This window comes from Peromyscus maniculatus, chromosome 2, assembly GCF_049852395.1.
Source record: "Peromyscus maniculatus bairdii isolate BWxNUB_F1_BW_parent chromosome 2, HU_Pman_BW_mat_3.1, whole genome shotgun sequence".
Lineage (NCBI taxonomy): Eukaryota > Metazoa > Chordata > Mammalia > Rodentia > Cricetidae > Peromyscus > Peromyscus maniculatus.
The window spans coordinates 69,537,396-69,562,281 of record NC_134853.1 but is presented as its reverse complement, the minus strand read 5'-3'; the positions used below and the strand labels follow the sequence as shown (position 1 = coordinate 69,562,281).

At 50.0% G+C, this 24,886-nt stretch overlaps 1 protein-coding gene and 1 long non-coding RNA gene across 7 annotated transcripts in view; one reads left to right on the top strand and one right to left on the bottom strand.

Moving 5' to 3' along the window:
• The first annotated feature begins 3,948 nt into the window (after window positions 1-3,948).
• Window positions 3,949-12,603, top strand: LOC121827218 (uncharacterized). 3 transcript variants are annotated; one of them, XR_013049085.1, is made up of 5 exons: window positions 3,949-4,047; window positions 5,105-5,396; window positions 5,626-6,991; window positions 9,899-12,282; window positions 12,557-12,603. It is a non-coding gene; the product is annotated as an uncharacterized LOC121827218 (long non-coding RNA). The 3 variants fall into 3 exon arrangements; XR_013049086.1 differs by having other exon boundaries at window positions 5,105-5,841; window positions 6,893-6,991; XR_013049084.1 differs by having other exon boundaries at window positions 5,105-6,991.
• The window catches only part of Frmpd1 (FERM and PDZ domain containing 1), a 127,581-nt gene continuing 107,502 nt past the window's right edge, over window positions 4,808-24,886 (bottom strand). For all 4 annotated transcript variants that reach the window (XM_042271086.2, XM_006986041.4, XM_076564121.1 and 1 more), the window contains 9 exons: window positions 20,483-20,608; window positions 18,701-18,820; window positions 17,327-17,463; window positions 15,871-15,997; window positions 15,644-15,739; window positions 13,709-13,891; window positions 12,871-13,018; window positions 10,342-11,160; window positions 4,808-7,248 (listed from right to left, as the gene is read on the bottom strand). In XM_042271086.2, coding sequence (XP_042127020.1) covers window positions 4,937-7,248; window positions 10,342-11,160; window positions 12,871-13,018; window positions 13,709-13,891; window positions 15,644-15,739; window positions 15,871-15,997; window positions 17,327-17,463; window positions 18,701-18,820; window positions 20,483-20,608 — 4,068 coding nt within the window. In that variant the 3' untranslated portion in view covers window positions 4,808-4,936. The remainder of the gene's footprint in view (window positions 7,249-10,341; window positions 11,161-12,870; window positions 13,019-13,708; window positions 13,892-15,643; window positions 15,740-15,870; window positions 15,998-17,326; window positions 17,464-18,700; window positions 18,821-20,482; window positions 20,609-24,886) is intronic.

The window sequence follows — 24,886 nt, the reverse complement described above, 5'->3', positions numbered from 1 at the left end:
AGCCACGTGGGTGCTGAGAACCAAGTCCAGGCCCTCTTCAAGAGCAGCCAGTGCTCTTAACTGCTGAGCCATCCCTCCAGCCCCCGACCCCAGCCTTGTGTTGATATAGACTACCTGCTACTTTCCGATTAACTCATGCAGTCCTAGGAGTTGAATTTTTAGAGAGACCCTACAACAAGTGAGCCTGAATTCTAGAGAGACCCTACAACAAGTGAGCCTGAATTCTCTCCCCCTCATGAACCCCAAGCCTGGTTGCATTTCTTCTTGGTGTACCGTTTTCTCCTCTGGTGTTTCTTTGTGCAACTCCTCCCAATCCATACTTCAATCTGAGTAAAAACAAACAAACAAACAAACAAACAAAACAAAAAAAGGGGTTTTATTATATAACCCAAACTGACCTCAAATTCACTGTCCTCCAGCCTCAGTCTTACAAGTGCTGGATTATAGTTGTGTTCCCCCGTACCCAGTGCTTCCCCCCTCCCCCCAGTGCTTTGATTGTTAAAGGCTAACACGACATCCCTTTCTCCTATACGACCCAGCTCTACCAAGTCTTCTCTGTTCACTGCTGGCTCTGGCTTCCCACTGCCTGCGGGTGTGCTTTGGTGCAGCTTGGAAAGTGGGTCAAATGGCCTTCAGTGGGGCTTTTAGAGCTGGACTCACCACCTCATAGGCAGCCGTACCGAATGCCTCTCCATCCTCATGCTCTGGTGACACTCCACTTCTCCCAGGAATAGAGAAGACCTCCTAGCTGGTCTCGATGCTCTCCCCCGGCCTTCACTTCTGTGTTCACCACCACCACCACCACCACCACCACCACCACCACCACCACCACCACCAAGGATGCCTCAGCAGTTTTCAGAGGTACCTGGTGTGGTAAAATCCAGCTCTATCCCCAATGCCTTGCACCACCTGATCTGTAGTTTATCAGTTCTAATGCTCTGGTCTCTCCATGCTTTAAACATACCAATGGCATTTGTACACTCTATTCCCTCTCATTTTTTCACAGGTGGGGTTTTAAGATGATGATTAAAAATTGGTTTTTATGCCGGGCAGTGGTGGCGCATGCCTTTAATCCCAGCACTTGGGAGGCAGAGGCAGGTGGATCTCTGTGAGTTCGAGGCCAGCCTGGTCTCCAAAGCAAGTTCCAGGAAAGGCGCAAAGCTACACAGAGAAACCATGTCTCGAAAAACCAAAAAAAAAAAAAATTGTTTTTATTTATGTGACTATGTGTGCCTGTTATTCTGTGTGCCGTGTAAGCGCCCATAGAGGTCAGAAGAGGGTGACCAATCCCCAAGAACTGGCTGTTGTGAGCTGCCTGACGTGGGTGCTGGGAATAGAACCCTGTTCCTCTGCAAGAGCAAGTGCTCTTAACCACTGAGCCACCGCTCCATGCCCTGGTTCTTACTCTTTAAACCTCAGCTTAAACAGTCTCTATTCAGAACAGCCTTTTCTGGTCACATTAGTTGAGCCTGGCTCATCTTATCTGTCTCGGCATCTTTTCATGAAAAGTCACCTCTGTAAGCATTGCAGATCGATGGAAAGGGATCCTGGCAGTTGGGAGCCAAGGAACACAAGTCACTGTAAGCGTAGCTGCTTACATCCCTGCTCTAGGGAAATGTTTCCCCACTGTAACAACTCTGCTCTGGCGGGGGAAGGTTTCCTCCGAACAAAGTTGTAACAGTTTAGTTCAGATCCCCCAGAGCGTAACAACTCTGCTGATAGGAGGTTTGCCCAGCGAAAGTGTTACAGCCTTGCCCTGCTCTGCCCAGGCTCCCACCTCTGTTCCCACGAAAGAAGGTTGTCACCCAAACCCCATTCAAGAGATGTATTGGGAGGGAAAAATCCTGAAGGGTGGCTGCCTTCACCAGTGTGGAAAAGAGCAGTGGCAAACTGACCAGGCTAAAGGCTTATATAGGGATTCTCAGGGGCAGAGGTTTTCCAGGGAGAAGATTTTCAGGGTGGGAATTGGTCAGATTTCAATCCCCTTGAGCTTGGACAAGCTCAGATTGGCTAGATTTTGTACTCAGGGATTGGTTGGTTTTGCGATCGGTTGCTCAGGAGCAGATTTGGCTCTGGTTTCAGACCCAAAGTATGTTTCTTTCACTGGCCTTTTTTTTTCTTTTGGCTCTAGTTTTAGGGCCAGGGTGTGTTTCTTTGGCTGGCCCCTTTTCCCTATAACCTCCATGTCAGTAATTTTGTCTTTCCTACTAATTAGAAGTCCCTTGAGAGTTGGGCGTGGTGGCGCACGCCTTTAATCCTAGCACTAGGGAGGCAGAGGCAGGTGAACCTCTATAAATTCAAGGCCAGCCTACTCTACATATCTACATAGTGAGTTCCAGGACAGCTAGAGCCACATGGTAAAACCAAAATATTATATAATAATAATAATAATAATAATAATAATAGAAAGAGAAAAAAGAAAAAAAGAGCCCATGCTCACCATGCTCATGACTGTCCTACCTGCTATCCCCACATAGGAGACTCTGGCTAACAGAATTATTTTGTCTTTCTTGACATCTAAACCCTACAAAACCTCATGGCCTGACACGTGGTACTCAACAAATACTTGGGGACACCCCAATCCTAATTGGTGCTGCCTCTTACAGAAAGCCTTCCCTGATGACTCCTCTCCAATGATTTCTTTCTCCTTACATGTCTCACGCTCTTCAGTGACCCAGAGCTTTGTCCTTCTCCATCTCCAGGAGTCACTCAACCTCCATCACGAACTCTTGAAGAGGATTCTCACCTTGCCTGCCTCATGTATGGAGTGTATCAAAGAAAGTACCAGGTAGAATGCCTTCCCTGTGCTGTGGCTCCTCAACGAACACCAGAAGTTTCCTGTCATTTCTGGGCCTCACTCTTCCTCATGGGAACCACAGAGAAAAAGAATAGCAGCAAAAGAAAGGCCGAGACTCGTTACTGAACGCCTCAGCTGCAGGCCTCGGGCTTCTTCCTCCCTTCCATAACTGTTTCTCACAAAACTGCTAAACATGTGTAACAATGTGAACTGTTATATTTTAAAAGTATTCAACCCATCTCCATAAGGCTTCTGGCATGCTGTAGGTTCTAGTTAACTGGACACAAGTATGCCTCAGGTCAGTCAGGATCCAGCCCCGAGTGAAGTCTCACGGGGGAATGTGAAGCTCCTGTCTACAGAAATAAGCGATTTTCATCTCCTTAGCAAAAGTTCCAGGTCTTGTTTCACACCATGCACCTTGGTTTGTAGCCTAGTGTCCTGTTACTTTTCAGTCATGAAATCACTTCAAAGGTGCAGTCAAGACTTTAAACTTGGGCTGGAGTGGTGGCTCAGAGGTTAAGAGCACTGGCTGCTCTTCCAGAAGTCCTGAGTTCAATTCCCAGCAACCACATGGTGGATCACAGCCATCTGTAATGAGACCTGCGCCCTCTTCATGCATGCAGGCAGAACACTGTATACATAATAAATAAATCTATTAAAAAAAGAGTTTAAAGTTTATTTGAAGCTTTCTAAGCAAGGCTGTTCTAAGGAAACTAATTCTCTCCCAACACACACACTGATTAACTAGTGACAAATAGGTGGCAGGGGGGAAGGGACATGTGTCCTCTCATTGCCCAAGTATGGTTTCCCACTCTGCCTGGAGAGAGCTTAGAGTGGGCCTGACTCATCCCTGACCCTGCATTTGCCGGCCAGAGCAAGGACTTGGGGTGCCTAATGGGGCAGAGCACTGACCTCACAGCGTGTCAGTCAGAGGAGGAAAAATGGACCTCTTTGATGACCTCTGATGGCCCAGAATGAGCCACCAAACCACACTTGACCAGACAAGAAAAGCCAGAACAAAAGGTGTCCCAAAGAAACCTTGAAATGGGTTTGTCTGGGTTGGGAAAACAATGTGTGTGGCGGATTTTCAGACTAGGAGAAACACGGAGCATTCTGTTGCCAACACTTACAGTTTACTATATTGTTTCCTTGATTTATGCCCTATCAAGTGGACAGTGAGTCTCCTCATGTGCAAGAGAGAAAAACCCCAAACGAGAAGAGTTTAAGCAGCTTGTCCACATCCATGATGGGTAAGTAGGATGAACTTGACCAGCAGAAGCCAGTGAGGAAAGTATTGATTATATTTCTTCTGCCCTAATATTAGTCCAATCATGAAAAATGTGATTCCTGGACTTAGTGTTTGCCTTATAATATTAAACACAGAAGCACAGTGCAAGTGTCAGGGGCTCAGTTTCAGACAACGCAGAGAATACCCCTGCACATGGGTGACCAAGCGGCTCGGGAATTTACTGCCACCTAGTGGCAACCTGTGCTTGCAGCAGCGAGGCAGCCAAGACGGAATATCATCAGGTCCAATCTACCAATAACACATGTATCCACTTGTTTGTGAAGGTTAGTGCCAAATTAATGTAACAGAGGAATCAAGACTGTTTTTCAGCAATTCCTGAGTTCTTGGGACAAAATCCGAGACTTTTTGCCTGATACCTGCTGGCTGGATGGACATCTATTCATCTATACCCCAGCACAACCTGATCAGAGAAGAAAAGGCTTGTGCCATACAACCTGTTATTTCTCAAGTTCCTATTACAGGCCTGGTGCAAAGGAAGTGAATGTCTGTTGAATGAATATGAGTGAACCTGGTTTTTTTGAGGGGGGGCATTTTGAGACAGGGTTTCTCTGTGTAGTCCCAGCTGTACTGGCTGGGCCTTAAACTCACAGAGAACTTCCTGCCTCTGCCCCCTGAGTGCTGAGCTTAAAGGCACACACCCCTACTGCCCAGCTGGAGTGAACATTTTTAATCCGAATTTATCCACTCAGGACAAGACCAGCTAGGATTAAGCAGCAGTTTATTCGAATACTCTATATAGTAAACATTTGAAGGGGGTGGGTGGAGAACTAGAAGAGGCTTCTTGGAGAACTTTCCAGGCAGGGTACAGGGGCCCTGGGTAAGTGCCCTGTTCACAGAGCAGTGGACGCCCGGAACTTCTGGGTCAAACAGAACACAGCAGCTGTGAGGGCTGTGCATTGGCGAGCCAAGAGTTTCACACTGAGGTCCTGGTAGCCTCTCTCACAGGTCAGTTTTGCGGCCTCCACAAACTGGTGGTAGGTATATACCACGTCCCGCAGGTTCCCGGCCACTTCCTTGTGCCGGGCGGAGCAGCGGCTGCAGTCTGTGAACTGGAAGCAGAGGCCAGCCAGCTGGACCAGGTGCTGGAAGGTGACGCGCACAGCACTCTGCATCTCCTCGGGGGACTGGTCCATTCTGATCACGTGCTGACAGCTGGAGAGCAGCTTCTGGGAGCCCATGCACAGGCGGCTCCGGCTCTCTGAGAAGTGCCAGGGGCACTTCTCCGTGGGGTGTTTGTCCCCAGCCCCCCAGGACGCTTCGAGAATGTCCTGCAGCTCCAGCAGGCTCTCCGTGAGTTGGACAAAGCCCTCGGGGGCACGTGCAGGGGCAGTTTTCAGTTGTCTCAGAGCCCTGGTGCAGTACTCTGGCCATACGTGGCTCTTCCTGGACAGGGGGCTGGTGCAGCTGTAGGCGCGGGCCGGCCTCCAGGGCAGCGTCGCCTGGCTTCCTGCAGAGGGTGGTGAGGTAAGGGGGGCCACAGGGTGTGTCCGTGGGTCCCCATCCTCCTCCTCTGTCTCAGGCGGCAGGCCTCGGAAGCACGAGGTATAGGAGAAGTGACATCTGCAATGCTCCAGGCCATTCCCGGCAGGCACCACGTCGTTCATGCCAGCGAAACCCAAGGGGGTGGCCTTGCCATGACTGGTGGAGCCTTCAGGATGGCTCTCTGGGGCAAAGCACAGGAAAGACCTCTCAGGCGGAAGGCAGACGATCAGACTGTCACCTTTGCCTTCTGATGGTGAGCCGTGGCCTGAATCTGCCGAGCGGGGCTCCTCTTGACACGGTGAAAGCTTTGGCAGGGAAGGTACTGTGTGGACACAGACTTGCGGAGGCGTGTCCACAGGGGCTGTGTCTTCCCCCATCACGTGGTTAAGCTGCTCTGCCTTGACCCTCTCTGGAGGGAAGGCTGAGGGAGCGGTCTGCTCCCCAAGTAAGAAATCAGGGCCCAAGTCCAATTCTGCCAACAGCTCCTGTTCTTGGCCCACGGCTTCTCTCTGTTTCCCTGGGGAGTCTTTGAGGGAGAAGGACAGGGTCTGTTCTGCCCATGTTCCAGGAGCCTCTGAAGGGAGGGAGCCCATTATTTCACCAGCCGGGGCGTTAACATCAAGAGCGGGTGGAACGTTATCTGAGTCCTCCTCAAATTCCTCCTGAAATGAGTTGGGTCCGTTTTTGTATGTAACTTCACTGTCACTTTCCAATGACAGCTGTCCTTGTCGCCCCTCTTCTGAAGCAAAGGCAGCCCCTCCTGAACTCACGCCACACTCACCGCGGGTTGTCCCATCTCCAGGAGACAAGGACCCTGGGAATCTGGGGGTACCCTGTTGTATATGATTTACTAGAAAAGAGTCCGGTTCCATTTCTGATTGGACCCCTTCCAGCGCTGATGTGTCTCCTAGAGGGAGAGGATGTGGCCCGGGGCTGTCTGGATTAGGGCTGGCACCAGAGAGAGGGAAGGTGTTATCCTCAGGCTCTGGGGCGAGTTCTTTGGGGGTGGGACCATCTAGGTCTTGAAATGAGGGTAAGATTTGGAAAGGCCTGATCTGAGCGGCCTGTGGGCTGGATGAATCTGGGTTTGAGTTGTGAGGGTTCTGGGGGGTGCTTGCTGAGGAGCTGTCGATGGTGACCGCCAAGGGAGTAGTCTGGAGGTTCTCCGTATTGACGGGGTCAATCCTGAGGCGAATGGCCGAGATAGAAGACACTCGAGAGTCAATGACCGACTTGGTTTCCATGGTCTCTGGCTCCATCTCCATGATCCCGGAGGCTGGATTTTTGCTCTTTGTCTCCCTCAGGGAAGCCAGCAACCCCAAGGCCTTAGTCTCCAGGAGGCCGGGCTCCCCTTGCACGTCCTGCAAGGAGGACACAGTTGAGGAAGGGGCAGCGAGTTTCAGGTAGGGCTCTCTGTCATAGTAGCACACGTCGTCCATGTTCTCCTGGGAGGCTGTCGGCTCCAGGGGGAAGGAGACCTGGGAGGTGTGGTCTGTCTGTAGGAAGGACCTTCTTTTCCTCAGGGTTTTGGCGTACTTCTTCACCCCTCCCCGCCTGCTTGGCTCTCCTCCCTCTGGCCCTGGATGCAGGCTTTCCTCAGAGCCACGGGTTCTAGAATGACTCTGCAATCTCTCGGCACTAAGATCGGCAGCTCTGGGCCCTGCAAGTCAAGACCAGGAAAAATCACATTAAGCACAGAGAAGGAGAGAGGTTGTCCATGCTTGGGTAAGCATGTAGGCTTGCCTGGACTGAAGATCTAAACCTTGGACAAGTTAAGATTTCCTTGCCTCAGTCTCCTCATCTGAAAGATGGGGATAATGATTGCAGTAGACATTTCTTACGTTACTTGTCCAAGACCCATTTACTACCTTTAGTCAGGTACCTCAAGTTTCTTTTCAGGAGATGACATCTCCTCGTACGCTCTGGTAGAGACTGGCAGTGCCAGAGATCAAACCTAGACCCTACACATGCTGGACAAGAACTCTAACACTCATGTTCTCCAACAACAGAATATTAATTTACAATTCCAAAGATGAGATTCACAGCCCAGGCAGTCAGCACAAACTCTCCAGAACTTCAAATACACAAACACACACACACCATGCATACACACCACACCCATACCACATACACCCCCCTACACACACACATAAACATTTTTAAAGGGTGTTAGAGATGGCTCAGTGTTAAGAGCATTGGCTGCTCTTCCAGAGGACTTGGGTTCAATTCCCAGAATTCCCATGGCTACTCACAACCATCTGTAACTCCAGTTCCAGGGGATCCGACACCCTTTTCTGGCCCCCCTAGGCACAGCACACACAAACACAGTGCACAGACGTATATGCAGGAAAAACACCCATACACATAAAACTAATTTAAATTAAGAAAAAAACTAAAACCATGTGTGATGGTACATGTCTATAATCTCATCACTCAGGAGGCCTGAGAAGTTTAAGGTCAGCCTAGGCTATATACTTGAGTTTCTAGCCAGCCTGGGCTACATCTCCAGACTGTAACTCAATAACTGTTAATGGTAGTGAGAAGTCATCTTTGCAGCCACAATACCCTGACAATAATGCCAGCGAATCCTGTTGCAAACACTCCTAGCCTGGCTGCCAGCCATGCCTGGACCCCGTTCTTCGGACTTGCTGGAAATCTCCAGGCTCTTTGCTCTCCAAGCTTTTCTGCACGATGTTAACTCATGCCCATAGCTGCTGCTGCTTCTGTCACTACTTTATGTTGCATGGGAAGGGGGTGAAGGTACTTTCTTTGGACAAACAGGGACCCTGATCATCAGTCAGTCGTGAGGGTTCACACATGCTAGGATGATCTTTCTCAGGAGCAGCAGTATGTGAAAAGGTCTTGGGATTTGGGCAGAAGAAATCAGGATTGCGTGTTAGCAGGGACTTGGAGGCATGTTAGACACTCAGACCAAACATCCCCAACCTGCTTGCGTGGTACTGAAATGACCAAATTCTAGGCCATCCCTCAGACCTCCAAAGTCAGAACTGCTGAGGTTAAATCTGAGGAACTGACAGACTTTAAACAAGGTTCCTTGGGTGATTCTGATGTGCTGCTGTTTGGGAGTTGCTGTCTTGTTGACCAATACCCTTTGATGGCGCTCACAGTGAGTCATGAGCTAGACTGAAACCCAGGCATAAGAGTCCCAGTTCTTTTTTTTTTTTTTTTTTTTTTTTTTTCCGAGACAGGGTTTCTCTGTGTAGTTTTGCGCCTTTCCTGGATCTCACTCTGTAGACCAGGCTGGCCTCGAACTCACAGAGATCCTCCTAGCTCTGCCTCCCGAGTGCTGGGATTAAAGGCGTGCGCTTTACACCGCCCAGCAGGTCCCAGTTCTAGTGTGCTTAGCATACTGACCCCCTCCCTCCCTGTGAAAAGGTGCCTCACATGGACCTAAATTTGGACTAGGTCCCCATAAGAGTCCCATCTGCCAGTCTCAGCCGCACCCCTCATCCTGCTGCTAGTATAAGGGCTAGCTCAGCAGGGCAGAGTTGGGGTCCGGGAGAGCCCCGGAAGAGGTTAGCCAGGTTCTGGTGGAGTGCCGCGTACCCATTGCTGTTCTGTTCCCATGGTCTACAGAGTGAGTTCCAGGACAGCCACAATCACACATGAGACAACAACAGGGAAAAACAAAACCAGCCCCCAACAAACCAAGAAATGAAACCGAGTCAACAGAGATGGCATGAGCTCACTCATTCATTTAGTGACGATGCCCAGGTGCTGTGTGCACTCAGGGAGCCTTTACACAATGACAATGCACAACCAGAGGCAGTACCAAGGGACAGGCAACTGAGATGAGCAGCTGGCCCTGGTCTGGTAAACCCGCAAGATGCTCCCTGCAGAATGGAGCCCTCAGCGGAGACTAGATGGTTGATGGGCACCAGCAGCTGAGGCTCAGGGCAGACGCAGTAGCAGATACAAAGGTCTGCTAAGATACAGGGCAAGGGGGTGGGGACAAGCAGGCAGAAGCCACCACAGAGAGCCTCACAGGGTGCCCTCAGGAGCTGAGCTGGCGTTTCTGTCGAGAGCAACCACGAGAGGGCAGTATTAGAGAGGCACAGAGAGGGCTGAGGCCCAGCCTGCCATGTCCGCCAGTTTTTAACCTCAGAGTGGGGAGACAGTGTAAGAGAGTATGTGTGAGTGTGTGCACATGTGTGTGTCTTGTGAGATTTTCCGGTTAGCCCGGCAAGTCTTTCTTTGGAGAAAGACTTGACAGTGGTGTTTTGTTTGTATGAGATGGTATATCGTGGATTGTAGGTTACATTTTCACAATCTTTTTTTTTTTTTTGGAGATATATAAGGAACCCAGCCAACAGATCCCAACCCGATGTCAGGAACCACTGGACTCCCAAAGGCCATCAGACACCACTGATGCTGTCTCGCTGCTCCCAGGATCCGCAGTGGCACAGTGACCCTCACAACTGGGCACTCCATTCCTTTATGGCGTGTTCTGTCCACCCGACGAGGCCTGGCCCACTCGACACGTCTTCTGGGAAAGCCTCCCCTGGCTCCCACAGTGGGATGAATTCCTCTCATCCCCCCTTGCTCACAATTCTCCAAACCTCCCCTGCAGCCCTGACTCCAGGCCATGACGCTCGTAATTTGGTCCACGGAATCCAGGCTGGCCTCCTCAAGAGTAGACAAAGCCTTTGTATCCTGCTCTCAAGCCGGCCCTGGGCTCTTGGGAGCTAGCTAAGGGTGTTACAGACCTGCTGGGGTGGGGGACGGGGCTCACCTGAGAGTGTGTCTGGGGGTGTGAGTTTGTCAGCGGCATCATAGTATTCCTCATCCGAGCTGCCGTCCTCAAAGGCCAGCGGTGGCAGTGGGTGCAGGGCTAGGGTTTCCAGCATTGAGCCAGGCTGAGCCTCCATCCAGCCCTGCTGGCCCCACGGTGGCGGTGGCGGTGGCGCCCCCTGCCGCGAAGCTGTACTTCCTGAGCTGTCACTCAGGTGGCTGCCCGGGGAGATGCTGGAACACAGGCTGTAGTAGTCAGTCCGGCTGCCCTCATACAACCTGGGGTCTAGCCTGCCCATGCTCAGTTCCGGTCCCCAGCTGCAGGCCCCTGAAGCTAGGCCCTGGGGACACTCTATCTGCTGGCATTGAGGGTTGGCATTCTGGGCGAGGTCCAGCAAACACAGGAAACCCCTGGTCTCGATCCTGCTTTTTTCCTCGTGGCTGTTGGTATCAAGGTCCTTTGAGAAGCCTGGTGGGCCAAAGTGAAAGAAGCTGGTCCCGCTGGAGGAGCAGGCGTCTAAGTCGTCCTCTTCCAGAGCATCCATGGACTCACTGGAGCCGCTGGTCCTACAGCCTCGGCTCTCAGTGTTGGCTGAGTCGGATGCCTCGGACTCGGCACTGTCCGTCATGCTGCTGGCCCCGCAGGTACTCGGGCCTCTCCTGGTCCCCTCAGGTGTGGGACTGTCTCCAGGGGGCTGCTCCTCCCTCACAAATGGTCTACAGAGGCTCAGCTTCACCAGGCGTCGGTCGGACAGGGGCTCCAGTACGCAATCCACTTCAGAGGACTCCTCCGAGTCACTGCAGGCTCTAGACTCATAGCCTAGGACAAATGAGACACAGAGTTACAAATCGACATCCGGGTCTGACAGATACCTGTGTGTCCTGCTTCCCGCCATCCTGCTGGAAGGGAAAATACAGGAAGTGACTGACCGTGTTGAACATGTATAAGCCTTTCTTCTTGCTATGGTCCCTGCAACAACACAGGATAACAATGGCACACTACAATTTAATGGGGGAATAGCTTAGTGGCAGACCATTTGACTGTAATATAAGTTATATTAGTAAACTGTCATGTGCTTTTATTTGCATCCATGTTGAGTGCTGACTGAGGAAATAAGAGATGGCCCCATTCAAACATGCTTATTTCGAACTTCCCCCAAAACTACTTTCCCTGGGTCAGGCCGGTCACAGGGGCAAAGTAGAACAGCAAACCTCCAAAGAGGATTAGAAAAATTGTGTCCTTGAGGACATCTGGAACTATTGCTTATCCCATGGCTTAAAAAATGTGGGCAGTGGGAATGGGAAACCAGAAGCTCCTCCATGCAGACGACACTGCCTGGCACGCTCTTTATCGATCAGGGTCGCCAGATGACTTTTTGTTTGTTTGTTTTTTTCAAGACAGGGTTTCTCTGTGTGACTGCCCTGGCTGTCCTCCAGCTCACAGAGATCCGCCTGCCTCTGCTTCCCAAGTGCTGGGATTAAAGGTGTGCGCCACCATGCCCAGCTCCAGGTGACTATTTTTACGAGGCTTCTCCAGTCATTCCTGCTGGATGACGTAAGCACCAAATCTGATGTCCTACCATATATTTGCTGCCCGCTATTTGTTCTTTTACTTTTGCGTGTTACAGACTAATGAACTCACTCACTCAAAACTGAAAGCAAGGCTATCCTGGACCATTCTCTGTAGCACTGACAGTAGGGTAGATAATTTAGAGTTTGATTTAAAGTCTATGCAAGTATGTGTGCTGGTTCTGTATAAATTATATACCATTTCATAGAAAGGACTGAACATGTGCACATTTTAGTGAGCACCAAGGGTTGTGGAAACAACCCCCTGCGGTTACCTCAGATGGCGTGGACGGCCGCATTCCACTCTCCAACTGTCTAGTCTCCTGGGATGATCTATGCCTGTTTGGCCATGAGGAGGAGGCACTATATAACAGTAAGCTACTGAGCACCTCTGTCTACCTCTGTCGACCATCACGTTGGCAGCTTGAAATGGTGGTGATGGTAGGGCGTCAGGCAATTGTTTCAGGTCAGGGGCTTCCCCCCTGCAGAGGCCGTTATTAAACATTTACCAGGTCGCCCCTGAAGAGCCACATCAATAGAACAGCTGACGTGGAAGCCGCCCGGGAGGCTGTTTTTCTCCCCTGCCCTTTAATACTCGCCCCTTTCATTCTTTACATGGTATAATTTCAAGTCTCTTTTGTCCTCAGGTACCTCCTTTTTCTGAATGTAAGGCTGAGAGTCTCCATCACAATTCGAGAATGAGAAAGAGGGCAAAGGCGCAGATGAGACCAGTGCGCCCACATTCTGAAAAAGTGACACCTCTGTTTGCCGAGAAATAAGATGCAATGGATCTTAGAGACGATTCCAGGAAACTCTGCAGGGAATCAGAGACCTTCTAGCGCTCCTTGGCATTTAGGAGCATTCCAAAGACTAAGAACGCATCTCTCCTATTTAAGAAAGGTCAATTGCTTGGTTGGAAACCAAAAAGCCTGTCCTGACTGGGAAAGACTCAGCCCCTCACCTTCTTCAGCAGACACTCGGTGAATCTGCTGTCTGTTTCCAGACCAGAGGAAAACAGAGCTAGCCGGGTCCACAAACAGCCTGTAGTACCCGGCAATCAAGCACGCCAGGTCTTTTGCACTGCTGGATTCCAGCAACAGAGTCAGAACCTGTGAAGGCAAGCAGAACCTGTCTGTTTGTAGAGGGTCAAGATACAAGAAGGCCTACGGGGCCAAGGAGGGACATTAAGTATATTCAACCATGGTGCACAGACTGGCCCCCAAGTGGCCCGTATATTCACAGCGAGGAGCTAAATCTAAATGCCCAAGCATGTGTGTGCACATAAACATACCTGCACACCCTGGCACACTGTGGGTCCCTCCTCCCTAATCTAAATGCTGTCTCCTTTCTTTCTGTCCTTGGTGCCACCATGCCCTACCCCCACCACCCCCTACTCATTCACACAACTGGTCCCTTAAAGACCCGACCTAGCACAGGAAAAGGAGGAAGATGAGCAGAAAACACAGGGCCATTTCTGAGCACATTGGATGAAATCAAAGGAGGGAATAGTGAATGTAGAACCTTCCAGAAAGGCGCACAAGGTACTCTGAACTATTTATCCATTTTAACTTCCACCCAACAAACTCTGGGTCCAGAATTCTTCATCAATAAAACACATAGCCCAATAAACAGAACAAAACCCTCTCGGAATAATGTATCCTGTTCACCATGGTCCACTTGAGGCAGCTCCTTTTAGCCAGAGAAACAGTGGACTTTATTATCACTCAAAGCTCATATAAACTACCCTAGAATAATTTCACACTCAATCCCAGAGGCCAGAGTCTCTTCCTCTGTGTTACCTTAATGTCCTGAAGATACACCTTGACCATGCTCACTTTCTCGGACTCTTCTGTCAGCTCCACGCGGCTGATGTTGGCAAACTCCGCCAGTGTGGACACGATGTTGAGTTTGCTGTTGATAATCTGGCTAATGCCATACTTGGCTCCAACTAGAAGGGCAATGTAGGATTCTCTATCCTGTAACTGCACAAGAATGGAAGACCAATTAGTTCCTATTCTCAAGCTCGTGAAAACACACCGCACATGCGCTCTCTCTCTCTCCAGATTCTTCTCTGTCATTTTTGGAAATGGTTTTGCTGCGTAGCCCGGGCTGGCCTCAAACTTAAGGTCCCGCTGCTACAGTCTCCCGAGGCCTGGGACCACAGTGTGTGCCACGCTTGGCTCCCCTCTCCTCCACGCCTGTTTCCTACTTCAGCCCCTCACCACCATTCCCTGAGACGACTCCTCAGCATGGGGCCCACCCACAGCTGAATTAAAAAGAACTCTTTATTTTTCACTATTTTAAAATTATGTGTATGTGCGTGCCTCTGTGTACATGAGTTCAGGACATGTGGAGGCCAGATGAGGGTGTTGAATTCCCTGTAACTAGAGTTATAGGCAATTGTGAGCGGCCCGACGTAGGTGCTGGGAACTGAACTAAGGTTGTCTGCAAGAGCAGTACCTGCTCTTAACGCCTAGGCCACCATTTCTTCAGGCCCCTTTGTAAGGCTTTTCAGCAGAGGACTGTTAGCTCTTCCATAATCTTCCATCATCTGCACTTTGTCATCCGGGCGTCTGAATTCAGACTGCACGCCTCTCCTGGACTTCACCCTGTCACCGTTCCTTACGTAAATCCTGACCCTTCCTTAAATGCTCCCTCCAAACCCACAGCCACCTGGCATTAGCAGCACTACCCGTAATCCCAGCCCTCAGAAGACAGAGGCAGGAGGACCAGTTCTAGGTCATCCTCCGGTATACAGCAAATTTGAGGCCAGCTTGGGCTACATGAGATCCTGTCTCAACAAAACAAAATAAACAAACAAACATCTTATGCCCAGGGAAAGCCTCAGCCTCCTCAGCCTCCTCAGCCCGAACAGCCCCTCTCTGCCACGTGGACCCCACGCCACGTCTGTATGTCTCTGGGAACACTGGGTGCATCTTGCTTATTTCAATCACTGACACTCAGATTTCATATCACATGTTGAGTTCTCCGACAGTAGAGTCCGTATGATTCTATATTTGTAGTTAAGCCCCGAGCCAGTCCTGTATAGCTGGCTGCCCTTTCCTGGGGCCAATTCTTTTCCTGAGACAGGAAAAGCCAAGGCAGGCTTGGGATAGGAGGGCTAGAGCCTGTGGGAACAGGAGAAGCTTTCCCAGGCCCTTCAAATCCCTCTGTTCTGCAATCTAGTATCTTCCCCACCTTTGGGGCCTTGTCCTTATACACACACAGAGGGATGGGCTCAGGGCAGAGGGCTCTCATCCTTCTCCTGTCTCGGGCCCACGCCTCAGTTTGTTGGTCTGCACCGTCAGGGCCCAGCCTGGTAGTCAGTCCACCATTCTTATCTCTCGCTCTCCGTCCTCTCTGATGCCCTTCTGTACCCCAACCCCCAAGGGTGCTGCTTACAATAGACCGCACCCCAGTGCTTGTCTCCCATTTTCCAGCCAGGCTTCGCCCAACCATCTGAAAGTCTTCTCTTTCTCGGACTCCGACTCAGTCAGCCATGGCGGCATCTGTCTTCCCACCCTGAACAGTGGTCATAGCCTGCCTCACAGCCTTGTCTTGTGAAGTGGCTTATTTCATCCTTGAGGGCAGGAATCAGAACTAATTCAGCTCTGCCTCCCCTAGCATCTTCCACGGGGCTAACACATACCAAGCCAGGGCCTGATCAATATCTGCCAATCTGTAAACATTCAAGGTCCCAAGCAAGCAGGAGTCCACTGGGGTCCGGTACATACCATCAGGGTAGCATTGAAGACTTTCCCACCATATGTCTTGAGTTCCCCAAGGATCTGAAGATAATTTAAGCGCAGCTGAGCAGCAGAAATAAGTTGCTTTAATAGACAAAAAGAAGTGTTAAAATCAGAGTTATTCACATGCCTAAAATCCAGGCAATGCTGAACATTTCCCCCAAGGCTTCATGATAGACAACTGGGTGGGTCGGCTGAAGCTATGGTTGCCTTACCTTCTGTCGGGGTTCCAGCAAATTCTGGTTCCTCTTCATGTGGAAACTAATGGCTTTCTTGATGTCTTTGCCTTTCATATTTCGGAGTAAAGTCGGAGATATAAAATTCTCTATTCCCCAGTCTTTCCTGCCATGAGACAATGGAGACAAGGGGGTCCATGTTTATTGTGTGTGCACTTGGTTCTAACAAAGAGCAAATGACATGGAATTCAGATCTAGAATTCCGAACACACAGCAGTCATGAGAACCTTTCTCTAGTGGGAGGAATGCCGACAGGCAGAGAGACAGAGGTATAGATAAGAAAGAGAAAGGGGAGATCTGTCTATATCCGTATTTATCTGTGTATGCGTATTTCTCTATAAAAGGAGAGTGAGAAAGAGTGGGGGTCCCCCCATAGACACACATGATATACATTATACATACTCCGAATTTAGGACCTTCCGACTAACCTGGAAATAGACTGGTCTCGGCGTTGTGTGATATTTCATGAATCAAAGCAGAAGTTCTCAATCTTTTTATTTTTATTTTTTTATTGTGCGTCTATACTGAGTCACACTTGTAGGAAGAGTCTGAGATGCTGTATTTTAGCAAGTGTGCTCATGTGTGGTGGTCAGAGGACCACTTGTGGGAATCAACTCTCTCCTTCCACCTGGGGATCAAACTCAGGCTGTCAGCTTGGCGGCAAGTGCCTCTACCTGCTGAGCCATCCCACAGGCCTGTTCTCAATCCTTTTAATAACAAAGTGTGTGGCGCAATCATCCATACATGGGAGCCACGCTCCCACCCTCTGCTAGGGAACAAACCCAGGGTCTTCCTAAGCTAGGCCAGTGCTCAACCACCAGCCATGTCCACTGCCCAAACACTCTGGGGCAGAGAGCACCTGCCAATCCCCAAGGCTAAGCTTTAGAATGGCATTAGCCTAGAGGCCTCAGAATCGCCCTGAAGTTGCTCCTTGACTCATTATACCAGGGCTAGAACCAGGGATCTGTTCTATTTTTAAATTCCGCTTTCTCCGTATGAGTTTGACGCTTAGACACGCTACAGCAGAGACCTGGGGAGGGGGTTAGCATAACAGGGTGTTAGCTCTCAGAGCTAGGAATCAAGAGGTACATGGATCGTAGGACTTGACACCTCCCCCATTTGGGAGTGGGGGACAAAATGCAATAGCAACTGGTTCACACCTGTTGGAAGAATGTATTTCCAAGACACCCCTGCCCTTAGACGCTGCCAACTGACTGCCCCGGACTTCCTTCTAGGGACTGGAAATTTCCAAAGGGACCCTGTGCCATTGCATGTGGAAGTGGCTTCTACCCAGATGGGGGAGTCGGGCTGGGTAAAGGGGAACGGATGGGAAGACAAAGGCAGATGGGTGAATATCAGCTTTCTGTGGAGTCTGTCCACCCTGGCTAGAAGCCAGCGGCCACAATGCGGCACAGCTGCCGACCCTGCCACTCACTCTATGTACTTCAGTGAGATCTTCTGTGGCTGGGCACAGGCATACATCCGCTCCTGGATATGCAGGGCTGCAAGCCGGAGAGCAGAGTTGCACTTCATCTCCACAGCAAAGCGCTCCTGGAGGACATCACTGCAACTCTGCAAGAGATTACACAAAGCAGCTGGGTAACAAGAGAATGCACATCAGGCCCCCTGTGCTCTCAGGTCAAAGACTGCAGTCAGCATTGAGGGCTGGCTCTGACGGTTCTTGGCTGTGTAACCTTAGTTACATTATTAAGAACTCCTGAGCACGGTGCCTTCCATTGTTAAATGCATACTAACTATCTGATCTACAATGCTTGATTTCTGTGGGGTTTAGAAAAGACAATATGGGCTGGAGAAATGGCTCAATGGTTAAGGGCACAGACTGTTCTTCCTGAGGACCCAGTTCAGTTCCCAGCAACCACATAGCCGCTCACAACTGTCTGTGTCTCCAGGTCAGGGAATCTGACACTCTCATACCAGTGTACATTGAAAAGAAAAGACAATATTCAGAAATGCAAGCATAAAGCACACAGAGTTATATAAATGCAAATATAATGCCTTGGTGGTAGTGTGGCTGCTGCTGTTATTATTGCTTGGTACCATTTCTGTAAGACCTGGGCCAGTCAACCCACCACATTGAATTGCCTCTTCTGTAAACTGGTGATTTTCCCCAGATGACTCTCTTCATCCAAATCAAAACAACAAAATTAATTTCAGCCCAGGCAATAGAGGGCAGGCCCAGGCTGGGAACCAGGTTTCTAGCCGGGCATGGTGGCACCCGCCTTTAATCTCAGCACTCAGGAGACAGAGGCAAGTGAATCTCTGAGTTTGAGGCCAGCCTGGTCTACAGAGCTAGTTCTAGAACAGCCAGGGCTACAAAGAAGAAACACTGCCTTGAAAAACAAACAAACAAAAAAGAAAAAAAGAAAGGAAGGGAGAGAGAGAGAGACAGAGAGAGAGAGAGAGAGAGAGAGCAACCAACCAATCAACCAGGTATGGCTCGACTATTATGTAGGCACCTCAGACACATGCGCCTTCTAAGGCCCAGTTCCATCATCTCTACCATGAGTTTCTGAAGCACTAAAGCCCTCCCTGTTCTGAAACAATAGCAGTACTTAATAGTATTAGAAAAAAAAAGTATCATCTACATCGAGGACTAAGCCTAAATTTGATTAGTCTCCTGCAAATCTCCCACTACAGCAAATCAGAGGACTACTGAGAGGAATAATGGGAGCCACTGTCCTCCAGGAAAAGACAATCCCTCTGGGAGAGTTGTTTAGCGGCCACCAACCCAGAATAACCCAATGCATCTTTGAGGACACTGTGGCGGCAGGTAGCTCAGCCCAGTCACCTGCAAGTAGAGATACTCAAAAGCCACGGGGTCTTCTTTCAGCAGGTCCAGGGGGTCCTTGGGAACAAAGCACACCCTGAAGAGGCAGCGGGAGTCCTGCGAGTCTTCCCTTTCCACCACCTGCCCAGGGTAAAGAGGACACAGTGACCTTGGGGCTCTCTAGAAGGCGGCTTCACAAGAGAAGAGAGAGAAAGGGGGGCCCCATTCTATTTCAGTCTTTCCCCAGGCAGCACAGCCTTCTCTCTCAGCCTGATTTCTTTCCTGTGGTATAAAACGTGTGTGACTCAAAAGGGTGATGTTTCTTCTGTCAGAGGAACCCCTGTCCACTCAATACCCTCCCAGAGACAGCCTAGGACTCCTCGATTTGTGGACTGAATGTGAACCCCCCATCCCCTAGCATATGTTTAAACACTTGGGTCAATTCAGTTGGCATGGCTATTTTGGGAGACTGTGGAGCTTTTAGGGGGTGGGGCCTGGTTGGAGAGTCCCTGAGACAGGGGTGCCAAACCCTGGGGTATATCTTGGGTCTGCTCCTGTCTACAGTCTCTCTGCTTCTCATCTGCCAACACACTGTGATCATCTGCCACCAGCTCCCACCACCATGGACAAGAACTGCCCCTGCAGCCACAGCCTCTCCAGTGATGTGCTGCAGCTCCCCTGCAGCCATAGCCTCTCCAGTGATGTGCTGCAGCTCCCCTGCAGCCATAGCCTCTCCAGTGATGTGCTGCAGCTCCCCTGCAGCCACAGCCTCTCCAGTGATGTGCTGCAGCTCCCCTGCAGCCACAGCCTCCCCAGTGATGTGCTGCAGCTCCCCTGCAGCCACAGCCTCCCCAGTGATGTGCTGCAGCTCCCCTGCAGCCACAGCCTCCCCAGTGATGTGCTGCAGCTCCCCTGCAGCCACAGCCTCCCCAGTGATGTGCTGCAGCTCCTAAACGCGGAGCTAAAACAAACCTCCTTTTTCCTGAGTTGCTTCTGTCAGGAATTTTATCACAGCCAGGAGAAAAAGGAAATGCACACGAGTGTGTCAATCTCATCAAGTAAAGATGTAGTTTGTACCATTCTGCACCTTCCTCCTCCCTTCTCCCCCACTTCAACTGTTTTGGGGGTTTAGTCTGATTTTCTTCCTCAACGCAAATGCAAGTAATTATTTATATATATATTTTAAAAAGGTTTGCAGCAGTAGGTGAGCGGTGACTGGGTCATAACTCACTTGCAGTGAGGAAGGCTGAGTGATTCCAAGGTCAAGGCTTCCCCGTTCCATTCCCCTGCTGAAGAAGCTCGTCCCTTTCTCAACTGTAGAATGTCTACTGATCTATTCATAGTATACACCCTACAGTGATTTGTTGAATTGGCTTGTGTTTGACTTTAAGGAGTCAGTACAACTTTTGGCATGGCCAAAGGATTGGGTAGCACAGATGGACTGGCTGTTTGGCCTGGGGATGCAGCTCAGTGGGGCAAGTGCCACAAAGACGGTCTCGGACATAGTAACCAACGTCCCCTAATAGCTCTGAGGCAGCAGGTGCCAGGAAAGATCATCAGAGCCGGAAGCAAAAGACTTTATCAGATATGTGATGACCGGGGAAAACCACCGTCCCCACGTAAGCCTCCATCTCCACATCTGTAAGATGGGTGTCCTGGACTATGCCCTGCCTACCGCGTAGGAGCAGATGCAAAGCAGGCCTGAGTCTTGTCCTGCTATCCCCAGGCTGAGTGAGTGCAGCAGGCCCCAGCCCTGATGTGGCTGAGCAGCTTGGCCTCCCCAGAGCAGGGTGGGTCTCCTACCTGCTGGATGAGTTCCTCCTCGTGCAGTAGGTGTAGGCGAGAGATGCTGTACTGCTCCTCCAGGGCCAGAGCAAAGTACTCGATACTTCGGATGGACAGTTTCTCCTTCACTGTGAGGATGATGTCCTGGCAGCGGAGGGAACAGGGTCACCTGATGAGTGGAAGACTTCCTGGACCTTCTCACAGCTCCCCCAGAATATCTGGGAGGAAGAAGCTGCTGCCCCTCGGCTACTGCTAACACAGGCAGGGACCCAGGTCCCACGTGGGACCTTTACAGCCCTGCACCACACGGCACAGCACCACACGGCACCAATCTATCTTGCTTTTCTTCAGAGGATGTAGGTACCAAGGGAGATTCCAGCTTCTTGCCTCATATCAACCGCTTTCTAGACAGACTCCTACCAGTGACCTCATGTGACTATGAGAGACTGGCTTCAGTTTCTTCTTCTGAAATGGAGGAAACGATGTCTACCAACTGCCAGGGAGGCCATCCAGATGGAATGGCAGGCAGTGCTGTGCTGAGGTTTGGTGGCTGCCGGGCTATATTTGCCCTTTCTCTCCAATGAGCCCCTGTCATAGCGAATGCCTCAGGCACTCACATATGTTGTTCCCTCTGACCTTCACACTTTTCCCATCATTCTTCACAAGGCTGTTTCTCTCCCTTCAAGTTTAAGCTCACATGTCACCTCTTCAGAGAGGTAATGTGTGGCTACTGTATCTAAACGACACTCTGCCTAGTACCCTCAGTTCCAGGGCCATCTTTGTTTGCTTTCCATTCTGGAGATTGAACCTATGGCCTCATACATACTAGACAAGAGCTTTCCCACTGAGCTAGGTCCCCAGCTCCTGGGGCATGTTTAGTTCCATCATTTTTTGGGGGGTTGGGGTGGGAGGTTTGAGACAGGGTTTCTCTTTGTAGCTTTGGAGCCTGTCCTGGAACTCACTCTGTAGCCCAGGCTGGCCTCAAACTCACAGAGATCCACCTGCCTCTGCCTCCTGAGTGCTGGGATTAAAGGCATGCACCACCGCCACCTGGCTAGCTCCATCATTATTTAATGTCCATTTCTTTCATAAATTATGTTCTATCAACCAGACTGCTGTAGTGTGCATCCATTTCCCCACAGAAGGCACTGAGGACACTTGCTGGCGGGCAGTGTTCCACATACGCTCACTTCCAGCATTTGTTTTCTTGTTCATTACCTTCTTCCCTAATAGACAGCAGCTTGCTGACAGTGTAAACCTCACCTATGCTGCAGTCTTGGTCAGGGTTTCTAGTGCTGTGACAAAGACCAAGGCCACAAGCAAGCTGTTCATCATCAAAGGAAGTCAGGACAGGAACTCACACAGGGCAGGAACATGGAGGCAGGAGCTGACACAGGGGCTATGGAGGGGTGCTGCTTACTGGCTTGCTCCCCGTGGCTTGCTCAGCCTTGCTCAGGACCACCAGCCCAGGGATGGCATTATTCATAATGGGCTGGGGCCTCCCCCTTCAATGACTAATTAAGAAAATGCCCCACAGTTGGCTCTTATGGAGACATTTTCTCAATGGAGGTTCCCTCCTTTCAGATGACTCTAGTCTGTGTCAAGCAGACATAAGACTAGCCAGCAGAGTTGGGGTCTGTTATACGCCAACGCTTGTGGCCTAGGAGATGCTCAGAGTGCCACGTGATGAGTGCCCACTGTGGATGCACTCTAGAACTCCCGTCAGAACCACAGATTTAAAGCCCCAAACCACTAAGTTCTGCCTGCTCCCTGTGACTACCAGTCCCCTCACTATGGGTTCCATCCCCCTCCACAACTGAACCAGTGACTAAATCCCACAAAGGGTTATCTGTTTCTGCAACTCCACAGCATTAATCAAGCACCTACTGTGTGCCAGGCACTGTGCTTACCACGACAGAAAGCCCCGTCACTCTCTCCTAACTATACAATTATTATGAAATATGGACATATATACTTTTGGCATTGCAGGCTGACTGCTCAATTTATGAAAAAAATTTTATTTTGTTACATTTAATTTACTTGTTTTCTGTGCATGTGTGTAGTTGTGCACATGCCACAGTGTGCCTGTGGAGGTAAGAGGACAATCCGCAGGGATCTGTTCTCTCCTTCCTGCTGTGGGATGTTCTCTATGCTGCAAATGTACTGCTATGATTGATTGATAAATAAAACACTGATTGGCCAGTAGCCAGGCAGGAAGTATAGGCGGGACAAAGAAAGAGGAGAATTCTGGGAAGTGGAAGGCTGAGGCAGAGAGACACTGCCAGCCGCCAGGATGAGAAGCAGATGTTAAGATAATGGTGAGCCACGTGGCAACTTATAGATTAATAGAAATAAGTTAATTTAAGATACAAGAACTAGATAGCAAGAAGCCTGCCACAGCCATACAGTTTATAAGTAATATAAGCATCTGAGTGATTATTTTATAAGTGGATTGTGGGACTGGGGGGCGGGCTTGGTGGTACTCGGAGAGAAACTCTCCAGCGACACCTTCCACCATTGTGGGTTCTGAGGCTCAAACTCAGTTTGTCAGGTTTGTGGCGAGTGCTTTTACTGGCTGAGGCATTTCACTGGTCCATATTATTGCTTCTTGACTGGCTGGCAAGCCTGACTCTGTCAGTCCCTTTTTCCCATCTTTCCATTGACATATTTGCTGTTTTGGCAACGTGCTGTCCAATGGACCCTCCTGCCACCTAGCAGTCCTCCACCTACCATCCAGAGAGGAGATGTGGAACCACAGCCCTGGGACAAACCCAGCTCCCTGCTGATTTTGTTAAAATTCATGAGAACAAAGCCATGCCAGTCACTATGATAGCAAAGTTGAGTAAGTGACTTGATGGCCCTCAAAACCTAAAACATGTATTGTCTGGTCTTTTATCATGTAGATCTAGGCAGTGGTTCTCAACCTTCCTAATGCTTTGACCCCTTAATATAGTTCCTCATGCTGTAGAAACCCCCAACCACAAAATTATTTTTGTTGCTACTTCATAACTGTCATTTTGCTACTGTTAAGAATCATAAATACCTGATACACAGGATATCTCATATTCAATTCCCATGAAAGGGTCATTCAACTCCCAAAGGAGTCGTGGCCCACAGGATGAGAACCACTGCTCTAGAGGATGACTCCAGAGATTCATGGTGACTAGGCAAAAATTCTACCAATTGAGCTATATACCTGGTCCCAGAAAGGATTTTTTTTTTTTTTATTTAAGATTTTCTTCCCTTGGTAAGGGAGTGGGCAGGAGAAGTCCCCAATGAGCTCACGTGAGTTTTCCTTTTTTCACTAGTAGGATTTGTCTATACCCACCATGGAAAGACACACTTTATAAAATTTGGCCACTGCAGATAAGATTAGCCAGTATTATACCGGCTAAGCTTTTGTTCACCGTCATAACTCTATCTTGTTAATTCCTCTGTGACGTGAACTTTTATTGTAAGTCCCCTCCAGGTATTTTGGGCTGCCACTGAAGGCTTACTTGCCCTCGTCCACACTCCTTTGATGGAAGATGACAGAAGTAAACCCAGCCTGATGCGCTCACAACACCTCCCTCCTGAAGCAGAAGGACGGGGAGGCAAGCCCAGCCCGGAGCTCGGCAGCAGACAAGCGTGATGGCAACTATAAGCCAGTGGATCGTGACAAGACGGGGACCTATGGGGCCTGTTGGGATAGAGCTTGCTAGTCAGCCATCTCTCAAGGTCAGTCAGACGTTACAGTAGACAGCACAAAAGGAAGTGCTCAGCAGAGTGGCCGGCGTGAACGAAACCCGTCCATTTCTCCCTCTTTTTCCTCCAATGGCTTGGAGCTTCCCGGGTTCCAAAGGGCTCTCTCTCTATCCTCTAAGTTACACTCAGGGAGAAACTGTGGGAATTTGGAGTATCATGGGAAATTGCCAAAGGAAGGTATGCTCCTAGGTGTATGTGCGTGCGTGCGTGCGTGCGTGCGTGCGTGCGTGTGCGTGTGAGTGTGTGTGTGTGTGTGTGTGTGTGTACTTGTACAAGTGTATGTGTCTTGTTGCCATCTATAACCCACAACTACATCATCCCACCTCTACCTGTTCTTCAGCCCCTAAAGAGCTGGGCTCTGCTTCCTGAGTGCTGGAATTAAAGGCGTGTGTCACCACACTCAGCTCTTTTAATGTTCTAAAAACAGCTCCAACAGTTTGCTTCCTCTCTGCAGCCTCTCTCCGACACCTCTTCCTTCCGTGCTCAAGAACAACCAGCGCCATTTCTCCTATCTCTGGACAGTGCTGTCCAGCACTGGAGGCCCTCCGTGGCTACTGCCCCTCCCTTCCCCAAGAGAACAGCCTGCTCTCCCAACCGCATGCTTCACTTGATAATGCCCGTTTTCCTGCTGTGCACCGGAAATCTTGGTACATGTCCTTTTCCCTGCTGGCATGAGAA